The 18,277-nt window shown below is 41.3% G+C and overlaps 1 protein-coding gene across 1 annotated transcript in view; it reads right to left on the bottom strand.

The window, feature by feature from the left end:
- Window positions 1-18,277, bottom strand: part of TOPBP1 (DNA topoisomerase II binding protein 1) — a 32,711-nt gene that overhangs the window by 5,855 nt on the left and 8,579 nt on the right. The window contains exons 7-21 of the mRNA XM_035128892.3: window positions 18,093-18,272; window positions 16,593-16,762; window positions 15,942-16,108; window positions 14,224-14,456; window positions 12,954-13,258; window positions 12,149-12,321; window positions 11,427-11,638; window positions 10,040-10,329; window positions 9,640-9,813; window positions 8,730-8,839; window positions 6,914-7,037; window positions 2,953-3,096; window positions 2,115-2,208; window positions 1,569-1,761; window positions 822-1,045 (exon numbers count right to left, since the gene is read on the bottom strand). Coding sequence (XP_034984783.2) covers window positions 822-1,045; window positions 1,569-1,761; window positions 2,115-2,208; window positions 2,953-3,096; window positions 6,914-7,037; window positions 8,730-8,839; window positions 9,640-9,813; window positions 10,040-10,329; window positions 11,427-11,638; window positions 12,149-12,321; window positions 12,954-13,258; window positions 14,224-14,456; window positions 15,942-16,108; window positions 16,593-16,762; window positions 18,093-18,272 — 2,793 coding nt within the window. The remainder of the gene's footprint in view (window positions 1-821; window positions 1,046-1,568; window positions 1,762-2,114; window positions 2,209-2,952; window positions 3,097-6,913; window positions 7,038-8,729; window positions 8,840-9,639; window positions 9,814-10,039; window positions 10,330-11,426; window positions 11,639-12,148; window positions 12,322-12,953; window positions 13,259-14,223; window positions 14,457-15,941; window positions 16,109-16,592; window positions 16,763-18,092; window positions 18,273-18,277) is intronic.

The raw sequence follows: 18,277 nt of genomic DNA, 5'->3' as shown, positions 1-18,277 counted from the left end.
CTACTTTCTGGTTTAGTGCCATGCAAGTGTGTGTGATCATTCGGATGCGCCTAAATTGGGAGCCACCTGTGTTTGCCTACACATGAGAACAGTCTGACTGTAGAACAAAATTATCATGTAGTCTTAATGCTTTTCAAGTGCCACATAAACCATACAAAGTATAAAAAAACTTATTCATAATTCTATCATGTGAACATTTGGTTAATCAAGCCCACCTTCCATCCCTGACTACCTAAGACAGCTTCAACCTTTCCTTTGCCCCCATATTCTGTTCCAGACACATCCTTAAGGCCAATTTCTCAATTCCTTCCTACCCCTAAATATCTGGTGTGAGGAAGGTGCTTCAAATATACATGAATAAAGAGGCAAGGGGTTGTTTTTAAAATGGATCACCATTGGTATCCTCTGACACAAAGCAAGTATATAGTTAGTTGACAACAAACTACTCTACACTGGAATACACAATTCCTGGTAGCAACAAAACTACGTAACAATTAGATTGGGCCTAGCAAAAAATAATAATAATTGTACGTCAGATGGTAAAACTGTTAATGAATTCTTATCATTGTACCAGTGGTGAGGACTCACATGACTGAGGACTCCACTATACAAAGGAAATCTTCATTATATATAGAAAACTATGCCTGAGCTTAATTCTAACCTAGACTCCCCCCAGACATGCAGCATTTAAAAACAAATCAAAAACAGAGATACCTTCAATACTACTACTACACATCTACAGTTTTAAGTGAGCATAATCCAGGGGATTTTTTTTAACCATGAAAACCAGCTATTTCAACTCAATCACACTGTTTTCTTACCCATTTCAGCAATTTCCGTATCGGTAAAGGATTTTGTAAGCGAGAAGTCTCCAGCATTTACTGCAAGAGGTTGAATTTGTTCAGAACACTGTGAGGGGCTGCTGGGCCACTGAAGGTTACTAGCAAGCCTTGCCCTCTCTTCTCTTGCAGTGGGGTCATCCCAAATAATCTGTTCACTCTGTGATGGCTCTGTGTTGACATCCATTGCTACCTGGTGTGACTGCCTAAGGACCAAAATGAACAATGAGGATGTGCACTGCTTTAGTAAGTATACAAAGTTCTCTGTACAGCAGAGTTGGAAAACCTCTGGCCCTCCTGATGCAGCTGCACAACAACAGCACCTATTTTATCTGGTTTTCAGCTATGCTTTACTGGAGTTGTTGGCAGTTTGAAGTCCAGCAACATTTGCAGGGTCACGGGTTCCCTAACCTTGTGCAACAGTAATGAAACATATTGGGTTAGAACAAGCTTAGGTTTGCTGGACTTAGGTTACAATGCAGTCAATGGGATAATTTAGTCTCCTGTGCACTAGCATCGGAGAACTGCATTGACAGCTGGGCATTTAAAGTTTCTGTTGCAGACACTTACACAGCTCATCAGACAAGTCACTTTTCCGTTTAGAAATTTGTCATTCAGTCACACAAGCAGCTTCAGCAAAAACCTCAGAAGACACCTCTCGCTGCCTATGTGTAGCTTCCTAGGATGGTAGCCCAGAAATTCAAAATGTGTTCACATGTCACATAGTACCTTAGGGCTTCCAAGACTCGGCTACGGCCGTTACGGACAGAACGAGGGCCATCTGGAGTTGTTGGAGAATTGTCAAAGCCGTTCCTAGACAAAGATTTTCTTTGTCCATGAAACTTTGCTAGTGATGTTGCAGTCATGATTTCCTGTAGCTGCCTTTGAAAGTTCTCCCTCATTTCCAGTGTCTGTGTTAAAACTGGAGTTCAAAAGAAATGTAAATAAATAACAGCTCTTTCTACTTAAAATATGTCAAACGCCATGTAATAAAAGCCATGTGGGCCCCTTCTTCACTGCATATTAGTTTCGTATACTTTGCCCTTCCATATTCCGTACATTTCAAGAACTCACTGAAAATTCTGCCCCTCATCCTGAGGTCCCAGGGGTGGGTCACACAAATTAAAAATACAACACTAAAAACAGTTTAAAACAAGTTACAATCACAAGAATAGGTTGGGCTCTAAAAGGTCAGGGTAAAGAAGTGCATCTTCAGCATATGGCAAAAACGGATGGTAGATGCCAAACCATACAATAATGCACACAAAGAGTTACCTCCTTTTGATGCATTCTCTTTTTCCACAGAAACTGCCTCAGTCACTTGATCCATAGTAACATCTTCTCTATCATTAGTATCCAACGCCATTTTCTGAAACAGTTGATGTTCAGGTCTTACACAAGTCATATCTCAGAACAGAAAAAGTATAGCAATTTGTCCTGTGTTCAATATTGATGCAAGGAGAATTGCATACAAACTTTACTAATAAAACCAACAAAAATATTCAACAGTCCAACAAAAGTAAATCTACTTCTAGGTTGTCACTATGACATTATCACAGGAAGCTGCCTTATACCAAGTCAGACCAATGGCTCATCTCTTTCAGTATTGTCTGCACTAGGAATGGGGAACCGATGCCCCCCCCCAAAAAATGTGTCTGGGCTGCAACTTCTATGTCCCCTGAACATTGGCCATTCTAACTGGGGAGACGATGGAGGTGAAGGCAAACAACATACGGAGTCCCCACTTGTGGTCTACACTGACAGACAGCAGATCTCCAGGGATCTTTCCCAAGCCTACCTGGAGATGCTGGGGCTGACCTACATGCACCACAGATAATCTACCATTAAGCTCTGGCCTTTCCTCCAAGTAGCTGAATGTGGTCATATAGCAGTCAAATAGTTTAGTCCTTTTACTTTCATAATGTTGTGAACACTAACTGCCATATCTACAAGAAACTGAAACTTTCAGCATTTATTAGATTACAGAATTAGCATAATCTAAGTGAAAACAATTGCAGAAAGCCATTCACTGTTTTGTTATTTATTCAGCCAGGTTACGGTTACTATAATGATTTTAAAACACACATACACACACAAATTGCATCTACCATACCTCGTCTTCCTTCCCTGTTTTTTCAGCCGAATCTAGCCGATCTGAGAATCTGTCATCTTGAATACCACTAATATTCAAACTCATTTTAGGGTTATATGTGTAAGGATAGAGAGATTCGGGCAGCCGTTTATATTCTTGTGCACTCTGGAAAGTTAGTAGGGAGAGGAATTAATGCTACAAACTTAGAGCAAGGAAGTGAGCAATTTTATATTTGTTAAAGAAACATTTATTTTTCTGCCCAGCCAACAATAAATATGTTCCTCAAAAATGTTACTTTGTTGGTAGAACAAACAATCCTGTGGCACCTTAAAAATTAACAATTTTGCTGCAGCAGAAGCTTTCATGAACTAGAAACTGCTTCACTGGATGCATGAAATGTTTATTCACTGTTACCAGAGATTTGGGGGGGGGGAGAGGTGGGACCCTCTGGGGAGGGTCTCCTCACAAGGCAAAGACACAGGAGGCTTTGCTAAGGCCTCCCACCTAACAGCTGACATGTGTGGTAGAGAAGCATCAGCAGCCGCTGCTTCCCCGCACCTCAGCTGCGCAAGCTGCACGAGTCGCGGGGACAGCGTGGCTTGCACAGTTGATATGTGGGGAAGCAGCAGTGGCGGCGGCAGCTGCTCTACCCTGCACATCAGCTGTCAGGTGGGAAGCCTCAGCAAAGCCCCGCTATGCCTCTGGCTTGCAAGAAAACCCTCTCCGGAGCCCAAAGAGGATGTCCTCTTTGGGCACTGGGGAAGGTCTCCTTGCGAGCCAGGAGGACTCACCAGGGTGCTCCCTATATAAGCAATTTCAGTTACATGCACAGAAGAGTGAAACGTAACCCTAGCGTAAGTTGTGAGCTGCCTGCACACCACTTTAAAATGATAGTAATTAAGTGATAAACAGAGGCTTTAAAATACAAGCAAAAGCCTATCCAGGGCAATGGAGCAAGAGGATAGATGAGTGGGGGAACTCGAACTGGGTGTCACACAAGTAACTAAGGACAGAAGATGAGAGACATCTGAGTTGGAAGACAAATACACTGTAGGAGAGCTGAAAGAAAGACAGGAAATGAACTGAAGGGCTGAATGGTAGAGGAATAGATATCCAGGAAATTTTGCCATTTACATTGTACAGTGGTGCCTCGCTTAACGAATGCCCTGCTTAACGAAATTTTCGCTTAACGAAAGGTTTTTTCTAGCGGAGGTTGCCTCGCTAGACGAATTCATTTTCGTCTAGCGCATCGCGGTTTCCCATAGGAATGCATTGAAATTCAATTAATGCGTTCCTATGGGCAAAAAAAATCGAAAAAAATTCAATGAATTCCTATGGGATTCGCTAGACGAATTTTTTCGTTATAAAAAAAGACCCGTGGAACTAATTAAATTCGTCTAGCGAGGCACCACTGTATGTATTTCTGGCAGCTACTTTGCAGCATCTTCTATTATTTCCTTTTCGGTCCCACACCAATCACTGGCTACTTAGTACTGTGGTGCCTCGCTAGATGAACTTAATTCGTTCCGACGGTCAATTCGTCCTACAAAAAATTAGTCTAGCAAGGCACCGTTTCCCATAGGAATGCATTAAAAGTTAATTAATGCGTTCCTATGGGCTCTGGGGGACTGGCGGCAGTGGCAGCGCTTGCTCGCTTGGCTCGTGGAAGGCAGGCAGACAGGCAGCAACAGCCCCTGCCTGTCCTTGCCACCTGCCTGCCTGTCTTTGCTGTCGGCACTGGGGGGAGAGGAACGAACGGAGAGAAAGGGCAGCTTTCTCTCCGTTCGTTCCTCTCCCCCCACCGCTGACAGCAAGGACAGATCCCGGGGTTTGGAATGAAGGAAGAGAAAGCAGCCCTTTCTCTTCCTTCGTTCCTCTCCCCCCCCCCCCGACAGAGCCGGCATTTGACGGGGGTTCGGAAGCCCCGTCAAATGCCGCTCTGTCAGGCTAGGCGGGGGGGAGCGCAGGAACGCACTAGTTCTTCTTCTTCTCGCGCTAGTTCCCCTTTGTGAGGGGCAACGGGCAGAGACCAGCGGAACACAAAGGGGAACCAGCTGCAGCGCAGAAAGAAGGCAAAGGAAGATCAGCGCCTCTCAGCTGATCTTCATTTGCCTTCTTCCCTTGCTACAGCTGGTTCCCCTTTCACTAGACAAAAGCCTTTTGCAAATAGGTTTTGTGGTCGGAGGTTTTGATGGCCACGCTTCGCAAGACGAAGCGGAGGCCATAGAAAACCCCGTCGTCTTGCGAGGCAACCTCCGATCGCAAAACCCATTTGTCTAGCAAAAAAATCATCTAGCAGGGCATTCGTCTAGCGAGGCACCACTGTACTGCCACACCAATGGAAACAGCACTGCCCTTAGAATCACCATATATTACTCAAGAGTACAAGTTGCCAATGTGCTGCTCTCTAGATGTTGGGCTCCCAACTGTCCTCAGCCCCTAGCTAGCGTATCCAATAGTAAGGGACAATGATACTTTGAATCTAACAAAATAGGGTGGCCCCCATATTGGCAACCGCTGACTCAAGAGACTGCATTTCTCACTTAATAGCACTTTCACCTCATTCTACTTTAGCACAGTGCTTCAGCGACATACTTAGCAGACAAGCAGCAAGTGACAAGTCTTGCTGAAACACAATCAAGCTTTTGAAATACAGATGGACCTTAGAAGAACTGCAGTGTTAAGTGCACAAATATTGCCAAGCTACATTTATGGATCTATGAAACAGAAGTAGCACACATGGCACTTCATTTGAAGTTGCTGGACCCTTTTATTGCATAGCCTTATATTGCATGCAGACTAGCATGCACAGAACACTGCTTATGAATGATATCCAATTAAACTGAGAGTAGGCTCACTGAAATCAATTGACTTTAGCCTTAATATGATTAATGTAGGCTGTCACCCCATATACAGTGAGGGGGAAAGTATTTGATCCCCTTCTAAATTTGCCCGTTTGCCCTCTGACGAATAAATGACCAGTCCATAATTTTAATGGTAGGTTTATTGTAGCTGTGAGAGACAGAATAAAAACAGGAAAAACCCCAGAAATCCAGAAGACAAGTCAGAAATTGATGTGCATTATAATGAGTGAAATAAGTATTTGATCCCTTTGCAAAACTTAGTACTTGGTGACAAAACCCTTGTTGGCAATTACAGAGGTCAGGCGCTCTGCAAGATCTCAGTCCTTCATGGTGTAGTGTGTTACCAACTGTTTTCTTGGTGACTATGGTCCCAGCTGCCCTGATCTCATTGGCAAGTCCCGTCCCCCCCCCCCCCTGATAGCTCTGGGCTGCTTCATCACTGTTCTCATAATCATTGCAACTCCACAAGATGAGATCTTGCATGGAGCCCCAGACCGAGGGAGGTTGACAGTTATTTTGTGTTTCTTCCATTTGCGAATTATTGCACCAAGCTGCTTGGCAATAGTCTTGTAGCCCAGCCCAGCCTTGTGCAGGTCTACAGTCTTGTCCCCGACATCCTTGGACAGCTCTTTGGTCTTGGTCATGGTGGCTACTTTGAAATCTGCTGGACTGATTGCTTCTGTTGACAGGTGTCTTTTGTACAGGTACTGTAACGAGCTGGGATTACAGGTAAGACCTCTCCCTTACAGCAGGTGCTTTTAATCTCTGCTCTTTACATACAGTGAAGATACCAGGTAGCCTGACATCTGGCTGGTTGATAGGGGATCAAATACTTATTTCACTCATTATAATGCACATCAATCTCTGACTTTTGTCTTCTGGGTTTCTGGGGTTTTTCCTGTTGTTATTCTGTCTCTCACAGCTACAATAAACCTACAATTAAAATTATGGACTGGTGAAACGGGCAAATTTAGCAGGGGATCAAATACTTTTTCCCCTCACTGTATGCCCGATTTTTAAAACAGATTCAATTCACTTAAAAAGAAGTCAATAATGACATGTTGTGCAACCTTCCCTTTCCCCCATCCTTGTGTTAGGAAAAAACTCTTTCTCCGTACCTCCAAAAGCCAGTGTTCCGACACTACATGTATGCCCCTTTCTTTAGCAGATTTGTATTCCCGGTTACTATCATTTTGCCTTCCCTGGTAGATGAAATGAGTTACAGTTTCATCAAAGCACCACCTAAAAGATATGCAAGACATGTTAAACTCCATGTTAAGTGATTTCCAGTTCTGTGAATGGGGAAGGGGGGACTTGTGGTTATCAGGATGCCAACTCAACATTCCTAACACTTGCACACACACCCCAAACTTGAACAGCTCTTAGAAGTAACATCCACCATCATTGCATGCAGGAGGGTCCAAAGGCCTCACCCCAAGACGACCAGGGATGCTGATCATTTTCTATGGTAAATATGCCCCCCCCCCAAAGAAGAATCCATCAGTCAACAAATATGGCGATTTAAAACCATACTTCGAGACCATGATCTATTTTTCAGGAACATAAATGTCCACCTGGTAATTCAAATTTAAAAGTCACATTTTGATGGACATCTTTCTAAGGTAGTATAGGAAGCTGCCTTATACCGAATCAGACAAATTCACCCATTAACTTAGTAGTGTTTACACACACTAGCAACGGCACTCCAGGGTTACAGGCAGAAGATATTTCCAGCCGATGCTAGAGCCTGAACCTGGGACCTTCTGTATGCAAAGTAGATGCTATACCACTGAACAATGGCCCCTTCCCAGGGTTATTCACCGTGTTACATTCAAAAACTGGAACAAAATTAATTAATTTATTCAATCTTTTAGAAAATAGGTTCTCAAAAGAGTTACAGGATAGATTTATGGCCTGCAAGTTACACAAAACAATCGCAGAAAGTCTCAAGCTTCCATTGCATTGATTCCAATAACTTACAAGACACAGCCACTTCTCAACAAATATAGTATTCTGAATGCTACTTCTCATATACATCATATCTATTAATTTGCCCATCTCTGCACAATCATTCCCATCTAGTTGGAGCTTGTGGGTTTTTCCACTTATACACCCACTTTTTAAAAATTGTTATTAGAAATTTCATATTCTTTGACACATCAGCCCCTATCCATTAAATTAGCATAGAGCTTAATCCCAATCACAGCCATATAACACCAATTATATCGTCTCTAAAAATCACATGTTATCTGGTATTCCCACCACATATGCAAGAAGAAATTGGCATTTACAGCTGAAGGCTTCCAACACCTGAAACATGCAACTACGTGAATTTTATTAAGCCTAGAAAGTGTCAGATATCACCATAATAATATATACTGAGCTTTCTGTATTGATAAGCTCAGTGAAGAGTTATTTACTGAGTTCCAAATCATACTCCATTTTTGTTCAGATACAGTAAATCTGAGATCTCTTTTCCAGCTAGAGCTAGTTATAGGTCTCCTTCTTCCTTAGCTTCTGCTCATGGTTTGTTTAGAGAGAAACAAACCATGAGTCCAAGGTTTGGATGACACAAGCCAGATAATGGCTGTTTTTCCACCAGTGCAGCAGGGGTGAGGAAGGAACAGTGCCCACAATTTCCGCAGCATGCACCGGCATACTGTTCATTCACATTAAACCGAAATTTATTTTAACTATGGTTCAGTGTGACTTGTGAACCAGACCAGTGAAATAAATTGCCTTACCCTCTAATTCCTCCCTCCATTTCCCTTTTTGCATTATGTGTACTAGATTGTAAACCTGAGGGCAGGACCATTAACTGCTTTTTATCTTTGTACAGCAACAGGAAAATTTTAGGCACTTGAATCATCATAATAATTTCAAGAGCTAAATGTCAAAGTCTTATCAGTGAAGAATTCTGTTAACTGCATGTACCTGTAATCTGCTCCAAGGGAAGCAGCAATGGCATTCAGCTCGCTCTGCTTTTTACTGAGCTTCTTACTCACACATATGACAACATCAGCTAGAGGCTTTGGCTCCTCTTCCTGTTCAAAATAGAATTAGCAGAAATGGAGTTCAGGGTCACATTTTCAAGGGTGAATTCACTTGTTTGTTTGTAATGAAATGAAAGAAAAGTTATTCTCCTTCCTTTCTCCTTCAATGCAATAGTTCAGCAATACCAAAATCATGAAGGTATCTCTAGAAATGTAGTGCCAGTTATGACCGCCCTGATTATTTGTTAATAATTATTATAATTGTAATAATTTTTTATTTGTATCCTGCCCTCCCCAGCCGAGGCCGGGCTCAGAGCGGCTAACATCATAAAAACAACACAATATGCATGAAAACAGACATCAATTAATTAAAATCTATCTTAAAATTAATTCAGACAACTTAAAACCTGGGCAGGTGGCAATTATCAGGTTGGAATTGAAGGTGGTTGATACTTGCCAGGACCAACTGTTTCCACTGATCATACAAGGACCTGGGAGCGGGTTAAAGGATTTGGGGTGGGGTGGGGTAGGTGGGAGTGAATCAAGGTGACCCCTTCCACCGCCCATTGATAGCAAGTGATTGGCAATGTCAAATGAGACAACACTGGTCATCTACATGTTCAGGAAGTACAGGCGCAGCCCATGGCTGGCTTGCGGATTAGAACCAAAGTGTGTAATTTCACTTCTTCCAGTTGACATACAACTGTGGTCACATCCCTCCTCTCCCCACGAAGTCATGCTTACTTCCAAATACAATTTGAATTCTGCTGCGTTTAACCACTCTTTCTGTACAAACAAGCAGCACCCAATTTATGCTATATTTGCCCAATCAATCTAAAACCGAAGCCTACCACTTGTTGAGTTGCAACTTTCAACCGAGGGCTTGCAGTGAGAGCAGCTGCTTGCCGAGTGCTGTTTGCTAAAGCCACTTTTAAGTTCCTGCCAATGACTTCTGAAAGAGGAGTACTCAGTTTTCTTTTTTGTGGATTAGAGCTCCCTGGAGTTTCCAAAGCTGCTAGTGCATCCTGAAAAGCAATTAAAATGCACTCATTTAACTGTACATAGGTTTCTTTGCTCAAAGGGATTTTCACGCGCTAAAAATGTTTTTACAAGTTATTAAAGGTAGTTTACATATTTCTTCTAATTCAATGATAATCATAGTCATCATCTAATAAATAAACTGGGAATAGAAAGGAAGGGGATAAAAGAGGGAGGTTGTTATAGGAGAAAGAAGATTTGCAAGGTATTTACCTTTACATCAAAAGAAGGTTTGAACAGCTTGTCTTTAGATAAAAATTTAGATGGTGTGTCAAGATGCAGGGATGGTTCCTTCTGTACTGGTTTCCCCGCTTGTGAAGGGCTTGGCTTGTTATCAATATGATGTGATACAACCCTCTGGAAAGCTTTACTCTGGAACCGATTCATATCCAGAGGTGTCACAGCTGTTCTTCTTCCAATTTCAAGGAGGCTGCTGGGATGGTCACATGTATTTGGAGATGCCGAATCAGTCCCTGCCTCAACTGGATGATTTGTGAAACACTCTTATTTTTGTTGAGGGGAAAAAATAAAATTTTAAATTAAAGCACCATCATTATTTTTTACTTATTTCTTTTGAATACAGTTTTTGTAATGGAGAATCTAATTAGGTTCTTTTAGCTAACAAATTTTTCAACTTTTATATGGTGCAATGGATGATGCTACAACCCGCCTTTGGTAAAGATTTGAACCAATAGTGCAGGGGTCCCCAAACTAAGGCCCGGGGGCCAGATGCGGCCCAATCGCCTTCTAAATCCGGCCCGTGGATGGTCTGGGAATCAGCATGTTTTTACATGAGTAGAATGTGTCCTTTTATTTAAAATGCATCTCTGGGTTATTTGTGGGACATAGGAATTCGTTCATTTTTTTTTCAAAATATAGTCCGGCCCCCCACGAGGTCTGAGGGACAGTGGACCGGCCCCCTGCTGAAAAAGTTTGCTGACCCCTGCAATAGTGGGTCCTGACCTACTAGCAGAAGACCAATGCTAACACTGCTTTTCTCCTTTCACAGATGGAAGTGAACATTCTAAGCCTTTTCTGGTTGTGTCTTATAACTGTGAAGTTATAATTCAGCAACTATGCTGAATTGGGGGGTGGAGGGAGGGGAAATAAATTTCGCTTACAGTGAGGGTTGTGTGGAAATTAGGGTGATGAGTGGCCACTTATATGTTTGCCCTGGTTAGCGGGGGGGGGGCTGGGGGGAGGCACACAGATAATTTATCCAGGTGAGCAAAGTCAAATCGCAACCCATATTCAACATTTTAAATATTTTATTTATTGAAACAAGGAATCCATATTGCATAGAAGATTAGGAAGCACCATGTAAAAGTTCTAAGCTCCTAAAAATCTCTCTTAAAATCTTACGGTCTCAATACTTAACAGCTCCAAGAACTGAGTCTAGGGCAACATAAATAACTTAGGTCCATTGATTTCGATGGGTCTACTCCAAGTATGACTAATGTTGGATCACTCTCAGCATTTAACATATCAATATGCTGCCAGTAGATGCTCAGGATTAGGATGTCTGCAAGTAAGCACAGGATACATCTGCCTTACGCAATCATGCTACTGAACACACCTACAAAGCTTCAAATGAACCAACCTTCAGTGTCTACATTGTCAATAAGGAACTTGCTGTCATCAGCCTTCTTTCCTGTCCTTGCAGACTCCAGCAGCCAAGCCATAGTAACAGCAGGAAGGTTCCACTTCTTGGCAGCTTCATACTTTGAACCTTCCGGCTCTTTCACCACCAGGTGGGTGCTGACAAGCATTCCTTTCCTTGGGTTGGCTTTTCTCACAAAGAATTCTTGCACTCTGTAATCAAAGCGAGGTGACATTTCCATACCAAGTCACACTACAACATTACCCTTAAAATAAGACCTGAACGCTACTTCATATATGTTCACAATATGCTCGCCTCCTTAAGACCAACACGGTGATTTAAAGTAAAAGTGATAAATCACAGTAAGTACATTTCAACAGCAATTTCCATCGCTGAATTGATTTTTTTAAAAAAAACAAAAACAAAAACAAAGCTTACAAGTTTTCTCCTCTCTCCAAAATCTATGCACTAATTCATGGGGAGGATTGTGTCTCTTTTGTATCACAGGGAAAGTCTTGCTTTTTTGTTCCTTTTTAGGTGCGTTGTTTGATGAAATATGTTAAACTGTTCTGTATTTTTGTATGTATTCTGTATTTATAGATGTATCAAATTGTGGTGGGCCATGGCTCTGAGCAACAGGTTCTTACCCTTTCGATATTTTGGAGGTGAAACATTACAACTTGATTCTACAAAAATAACAAAAATAAAGACATACTACATACCTTGCCCCAAGCAAATGTGCCAAATATATTAAAGAATCTCTTTCTGCCCCATTAAACTGACTGAAAGACAATACACATTGTTGTAACGGAGTGTTTCCTTCCTTCACTGGCACGGGTGTGAAAAGTGGACTCGATTGGGGATCTAATAGGGACTGCTGTTCCAAACACGTCACCTAAAGATGAGGAAATAAAGATTAACCAATAATCTAGACATTCTTTCAAGTACAATACAGAAGTTCTGAGAAAACAAACCACTGTACTCTATATACAATGTTGCTGGCATCCATCTGTCTTGGGAGACAGTGCAATACACTCTATATCTTTCCGGGACTGTAGTAATGCTGTTACACATATTTATCTGGTAACTGTCTAGTTGTTTAATGCAACTGGGAAATTAAACTATGGTTCAGTACATAAAGCTACTATTTATTGTTTTGCAATTGTCATAATATTTGGCACCACAATTCATCTGCTTTATTCAGATGTATCAAGCAATTAACTGTAGCAATTGCTGGATGACATTTATTAACCATCTTCCAGTGAGTCTCTGGGTTCAGCTTATGAATGTGGACAGATCAAATATCTGCAGCACAGGATTTTTGTGATTGGAACAGGGATAAATAGAAAACATAAAATACATATGTAAGATTCCTAATTTGGTGAGGTTTTGTGTGTGAGTGAGAGAACACATTATTTTGGCATATGCCATCCCTCAATGCAAATTTAAAGTTAGCAGCAACATTTTTATTTACCGACAACTTTTCTTTTTGCACATTCCATGTATTATCCTATGACTTATACTTACCAGCCATGTATTTGTAACCACATCTCCTACAGTTGCTTCCACCTTGTAGCCAAGTAGAGGAACCACAGCATAGTCAGCAATAGCTTTACTTTGTTGAGACAGAACCTTCCCACCATTCTCTTCAATCAGAGGCCTCATGCAGGATTCATCCTCTTTACCAAAACCTAGAAGGATGAACCTCTTTCTCTTGAACAAGGCTCCTTCAACGACTGTAGAAGTTTCTGCCAAGGAATTATGGCTGGCACTGAACTCTTTTTCTTCTTGAAAGGCAGTGTGATCAATATCACTGTAGTTATTGGCATCAACTGGAAGGGAAGGAAATGTTGCTTCAAAATTAATATTAAAGTGAAGATGTGTTGACCATGAAAAGGAGAAAACGTTCTCCAAGTTAAAGTTACTAGGCCGAAGAGATCTTGAACTGGAGTCCTATCACTTCTTTACACATTAAAGAGGTTACCCTCTTTAATTATTGCAATCCACCAAGCACTTCTTTCACACAACTGTCTTTCATTTCAGCAAATACTGAACTCAAAACTTACGCCCCTCCCCTGCAACCAACTGAACACAACCAACCAAGTTCTAGACCCCCTAACCTCTCTCAATGTCAATATATATAAACAAAGGACCTATCAACATGATGCTGACATAGCCCCTATACTAACACTTCTGTAGAATGAAATAACAGCAGCCCCCCTCATCTCTCTCTCCCTTCTCTTTCCCCCAACTGTACTTTCCTCTGCTTGTTTGTCTGTTTCGTAACACAAGAAAATCTTTAATAAAAACTTATTTTTTTAAAGAGCAAATGCTGAACTCTTTAGTAAGCCCCCATTTTAAAAAAATGTGATTGTGTAGCAGCTGAAGTAGCACCAAGTAAATCATGCCCCATATTTTAGAAGCAAATTGCACATTTTCAAATGAAAAATATGAAGAGGTTCAATAAGATGGGCCCCTTAGTTTCCCTAAGAATCAGGGTGACTGGGGGAAGGGAGGCAAAATAGGGAGATGATTGAAAAGCAAGTCCTCAGAGAACAATTAACAGAGGTGGCAGAAGGCCAAAGGAATGCAGTGGCAAATGAAAAGAAACAGGCCAACTACAGATGGAAAATCTGGGAAATTTTACACAGGCTCTAAGGATAAGATAAATTGTGAGGTTCTGGTGGAATAGTGAGAGGTCAACATAAGGGAGCTGTAGATAGATGGGGATACTGGAACAAGGAGAAGAGGCAACAATGGAACAAAGAGAAGAGGCAACATTGCGTAGCAGTCTTACCTACTGTGGACTCATTAGCTGAATACTGAGACAGAAGAGCTTCATCCGCTTCCGGAGCCAGCACTGTTTTCACAACTTCTTTCTTTGAAAGACTGCTTCTTTTAGGAAAGATAGGCTGCTCTAAAACTGGACTGTTAAGCGGCTGATAGTTTTCCGAAGTGTACTGATCCTCAGGTAGTAAATAACCTTTTCTAAAGCATTCCAACAACCATTTTGCTGTCACAATATATGGCCTATAAAACAAAAAATTAAGTTACTATAGGCAGGAGGCTATAGGCTTCCATAAAGGAACAACCATATTTTACATTGCTGCAATGAAGCACAGGCAAGGATCGGATTTTTTAAATATAAAGAAGTGGCACACAGAGATGTGTCCAAAACACACCCTTTGATACTGTAAGAATAAATACTTGTTATCTTGGGAAAAGATGTGGAATACATGATCTGCAGTCACAATCCATGTTTCTGTCCCTGTATGTTCAAGTGAAATCAGAGGGCTTACATTTACTTCTTTTGACAGGAGCACTGTTACAGAGAATAAAGCCCGTAAACAGGCATAGCCAAACTTGGCCCTCCAGATGTTTTGGGACTAAAACTCCCCTCATCCCTAGCTAAAAGGACCAGTGGTCAGGGATGATGGGAACTGTAGTCCCAAAACATCTGGAGGGTCAGGTTTGGCCATGCCTGCCGTAAGGCAATCACTTTCATTTAACTCTATAAAACCTTTTCAGTAATTTACACTGAAATATACACTTCAAAATGTGAATCACTGCACACAAAAGGATATGCAATGGGGAGAAAATTTATTGTTATAAATACTTTAATATAAGGGCCATATGCTGGCAGAAGTTAAGGCTCCAATCGTATACCCATTACCCAGGAGAATATTCCAGAGAATAGAGCAGGACTTACTTCTGAGTAGATATGTACAGGATTACACTAAAAAAAAGGTAAAGGTAAAGGACTCCTGGACGGTTAAGTTCAGTTGAAGGTGACTATGGATATTCATCTCGCTTCAGGCCGAGGGAGCCAGCAATTGTCCACAGATAGCTTTCTGGGTCATGTGGCCAGCATGACTAAACTGCTTCTGGCACAACGGAACACTGTGACGAGTGCCAGTGCGCACAGAAATGCCATTTACCTTCCCGCCACAGCGGTACCTATTTATCTACTCACACTGGCGTGCTTTCGAACTGTTAGGCAGCCCTGTTTAGGGAAGCTTTTAACATTTGATGAATCATTGTATTTTAATATTCTGCTGGAAGCCGCCCAGAGTGGCTGGGAAAACCCAGCCAGATGGGCGGGGTATAAATAATAAATTATTATTATTATTACTAGTCTCATTCAGCCCGTTAAGAAAACGGGCGCTAGAGGTGCGACGGGGCTGCGCCCTTCCCTCCCTTTCTGCGCTCGGCTGCGGGGCGCGCCAGAAACGCAATTAAACAAAGCGCTCTCCCGTCGTGTCCCTGTGTCCGTGGGGCACATGCACATTAGCACAAACCCAGGGACACAGGGAATACTGGACGCAGAGACACAGGGACTTTATTATATAGGATTAGGTTGACAGAAGCTGGGAAAGAGCAATGGGAGCTCACCCTTTTGCATGGATTAAAACCGCCAACCTTCAGATTAGAGAGCCCAAGAGGCTCAGTAGTTTAGACCACAGCACTACCTGCGTCCCTTTAGAATTGCACTACAAGACGTGTTATTATCAGTACCTCTGTGTGGTCTTCTTCAAAAAGAGTTTAAGTTCATCATCATCATAGTCGCCCACAATGACATGTGTCACATCTTCATTGAGTTGATTAAAACGAACACCACCTCCAGAGTTAATAAGCTTTCTCATCTTATCTAATTTTCTGCCACTAAAGCCACAAAGGTAAATCTACAAGAAAGGGTAGAGAAAAATGGTAGTTTACTGGCACACTGAGAGACTCCAAATTCAGTCACAGCTTTATTTTAAATTCTCTCCAGCAGCTTCCACTACTAAATCCGTAAGTCACTGTTCAGTACACATCACTTCCTGAACCTATGTCTCCTACTGATTGTCAACTTTTACAATTATCAGTAACCAAATGCATGAAGACAACTAATCTTGACTGCATTTAATTCCATTACAAGGAAAACCACAAAGGAAGCAGCTAGGCTATGTGAGTGGTGTCCTAGGAGATCATCTTAATACCTTTAGCTGCCTGCCCTGACTTTAGGACAGCAATGCTCCCAAGCAAGTCACTCCTGAATTTAATACCTAATTCTGCTCAGGAAAACTCACAAACTATATAGTTTGAGGTGTCCAAAATGTCTGTATTCTCATCATCAGTATCATCAACAACATTTATTACTTGGGTATATTCACATGTTAGACATACTCTGCATCCATCTAGCAAATCTTCAGGTGCTTGCAAAGAACTTGTATCCAAGCTGTTCAGGTCATCTGAAGAGGGATCCAGCCTGCTATTCATAGTAGAATTACAAGAGGTTTCATTAACACCGCTTAAATTAATATTTGAAATGTGGCTGACATCTGAGAGTGTTCGACCTTTGAATAAAATGCAGATAAAGACAAAAGTTAAGAGTTATTTCGGGGAAATGTTATATCTACTACCTTTTTATTTTGGTATAAGAAAAAAGGGTAAAATGCCAAGGTTATTATTTATTTTAGCATTTATTAACTATTAGCTCAGTTCTATCACACTGAACATAGTGGTCTGCTATTGTATACAGACAGAACTCACTTTCTGCTTCCTAATGTTTATTCAGGGTCCCTCCAAGAAGAAAGATTGTCCATTACTCAAAATAATTATTTCCCAAGTTATGGATTTTCTTCTGTCCTTAAGGAGGGAATGTGGACCGAAGAAAGAAGAAATTTAAGTTACAGGTAGGTAGGCATGTTGGTCTGCCATAGTCGAAACGAAATTTAAAAATATATATCTGAAGAAGTGTGCATGCACACAAAAGCTCATACCAATAACAAACTTAGTTGGTCTCTAAGGAGCTACTGGAAGGATTTTTTTTTATTTTGTTAAGAAATTTAAGGGAATTCTTGTTTTTCAACCTAGGATAGCTCAGTTGGAAGAGCATGAGACTCTCAGGGTTGTGGGTTCAAGCCCCACGCTGGGCAAAATATTCCTGCATTGCAGGGGGTTGGACTAGATGACCCTTGTGGTCTCTTCCAACTCTACAACTCAATGATTCTATTATTCTAAATATATTTTAAGGATTTAAGGATTTCATACAGTATTTCATACAGGGATTTAAATATAGAACAAAAACAATATATGGAAGAAATATTTTAACTACAGTATAGAAAACACTTAAGGTTGCAATCCTAACACACTAGCAAGTACAGCCCAATGAACACAATACAAGGGATTTTTACTACTGAATATGTACTCTGCATGCATTTAATCCTCAGTTTACTAACAACCACGGGCCTTGTTTTCCCCGTGGGACTATGGCAAGACTATGGCAGGATATTGTAGTCATCCTGCATACTAACAGCAAGCTCATTCGCAAAGTGTGGATTATTATAAAGCCCAAACAACACCATCCATACACAACAGAGGGATATCAACAGGCTCAGAGAAGCCATGGCTGGAACATTAATCAAGAGCACTCCAAGCTACAACATTTTTTTGCAAGCCCTACTTGTCAACTTGAAAAACACAACAAGGATGCTCTTGCCTTGGGCTCCAAACATTTCCAAAATTAAAAAAAATACTAGACTAGCACAAAGGTTGTCAAAGTTTATGAGCCAAAAATTCTGCAAAAATAGACATTGAAAGTGATAAATCAAATCAGAATGCTATAAATATCTCTAATTTTTCTGTTCATAGAGAAGTTAACACATTACAGAACTTAATACTTACTATCGGGCTTGCTAGTTAGGCTAGTAGGAGTTGATGTGCTTGGTGCAGTTTCTTGCTTTGCTTTAAGGTCGACTGTATACATGGATTCATCCTGGCAAAATCCCTTCTCAATGCTGTCAAAAAACCACTGGGCTGAAATGCAGTGGACATTCCACCTTCTTGCGCATTCATATTTCTGCCCTTTC

Source organism: Zootoca vivipara, chromosome 11, assembly GCF_965207765.1.
Source record: "Zootoca vivipara chromosome 11, rZooViv2.hap1.1, whole genome shotgun sequence".
Taxonomy (NCBI): domain Eukaryota; kingdom Metazoa; phylum Chordata; class Lepidosauria; order Squamata; family Lacertidae; genus Zootoca; species Zootoca vivipara.
Note: the sequence above shows the minus strand (reverse complement) of the source record. Positions and strands in the feature narration are given on the sequence as shown.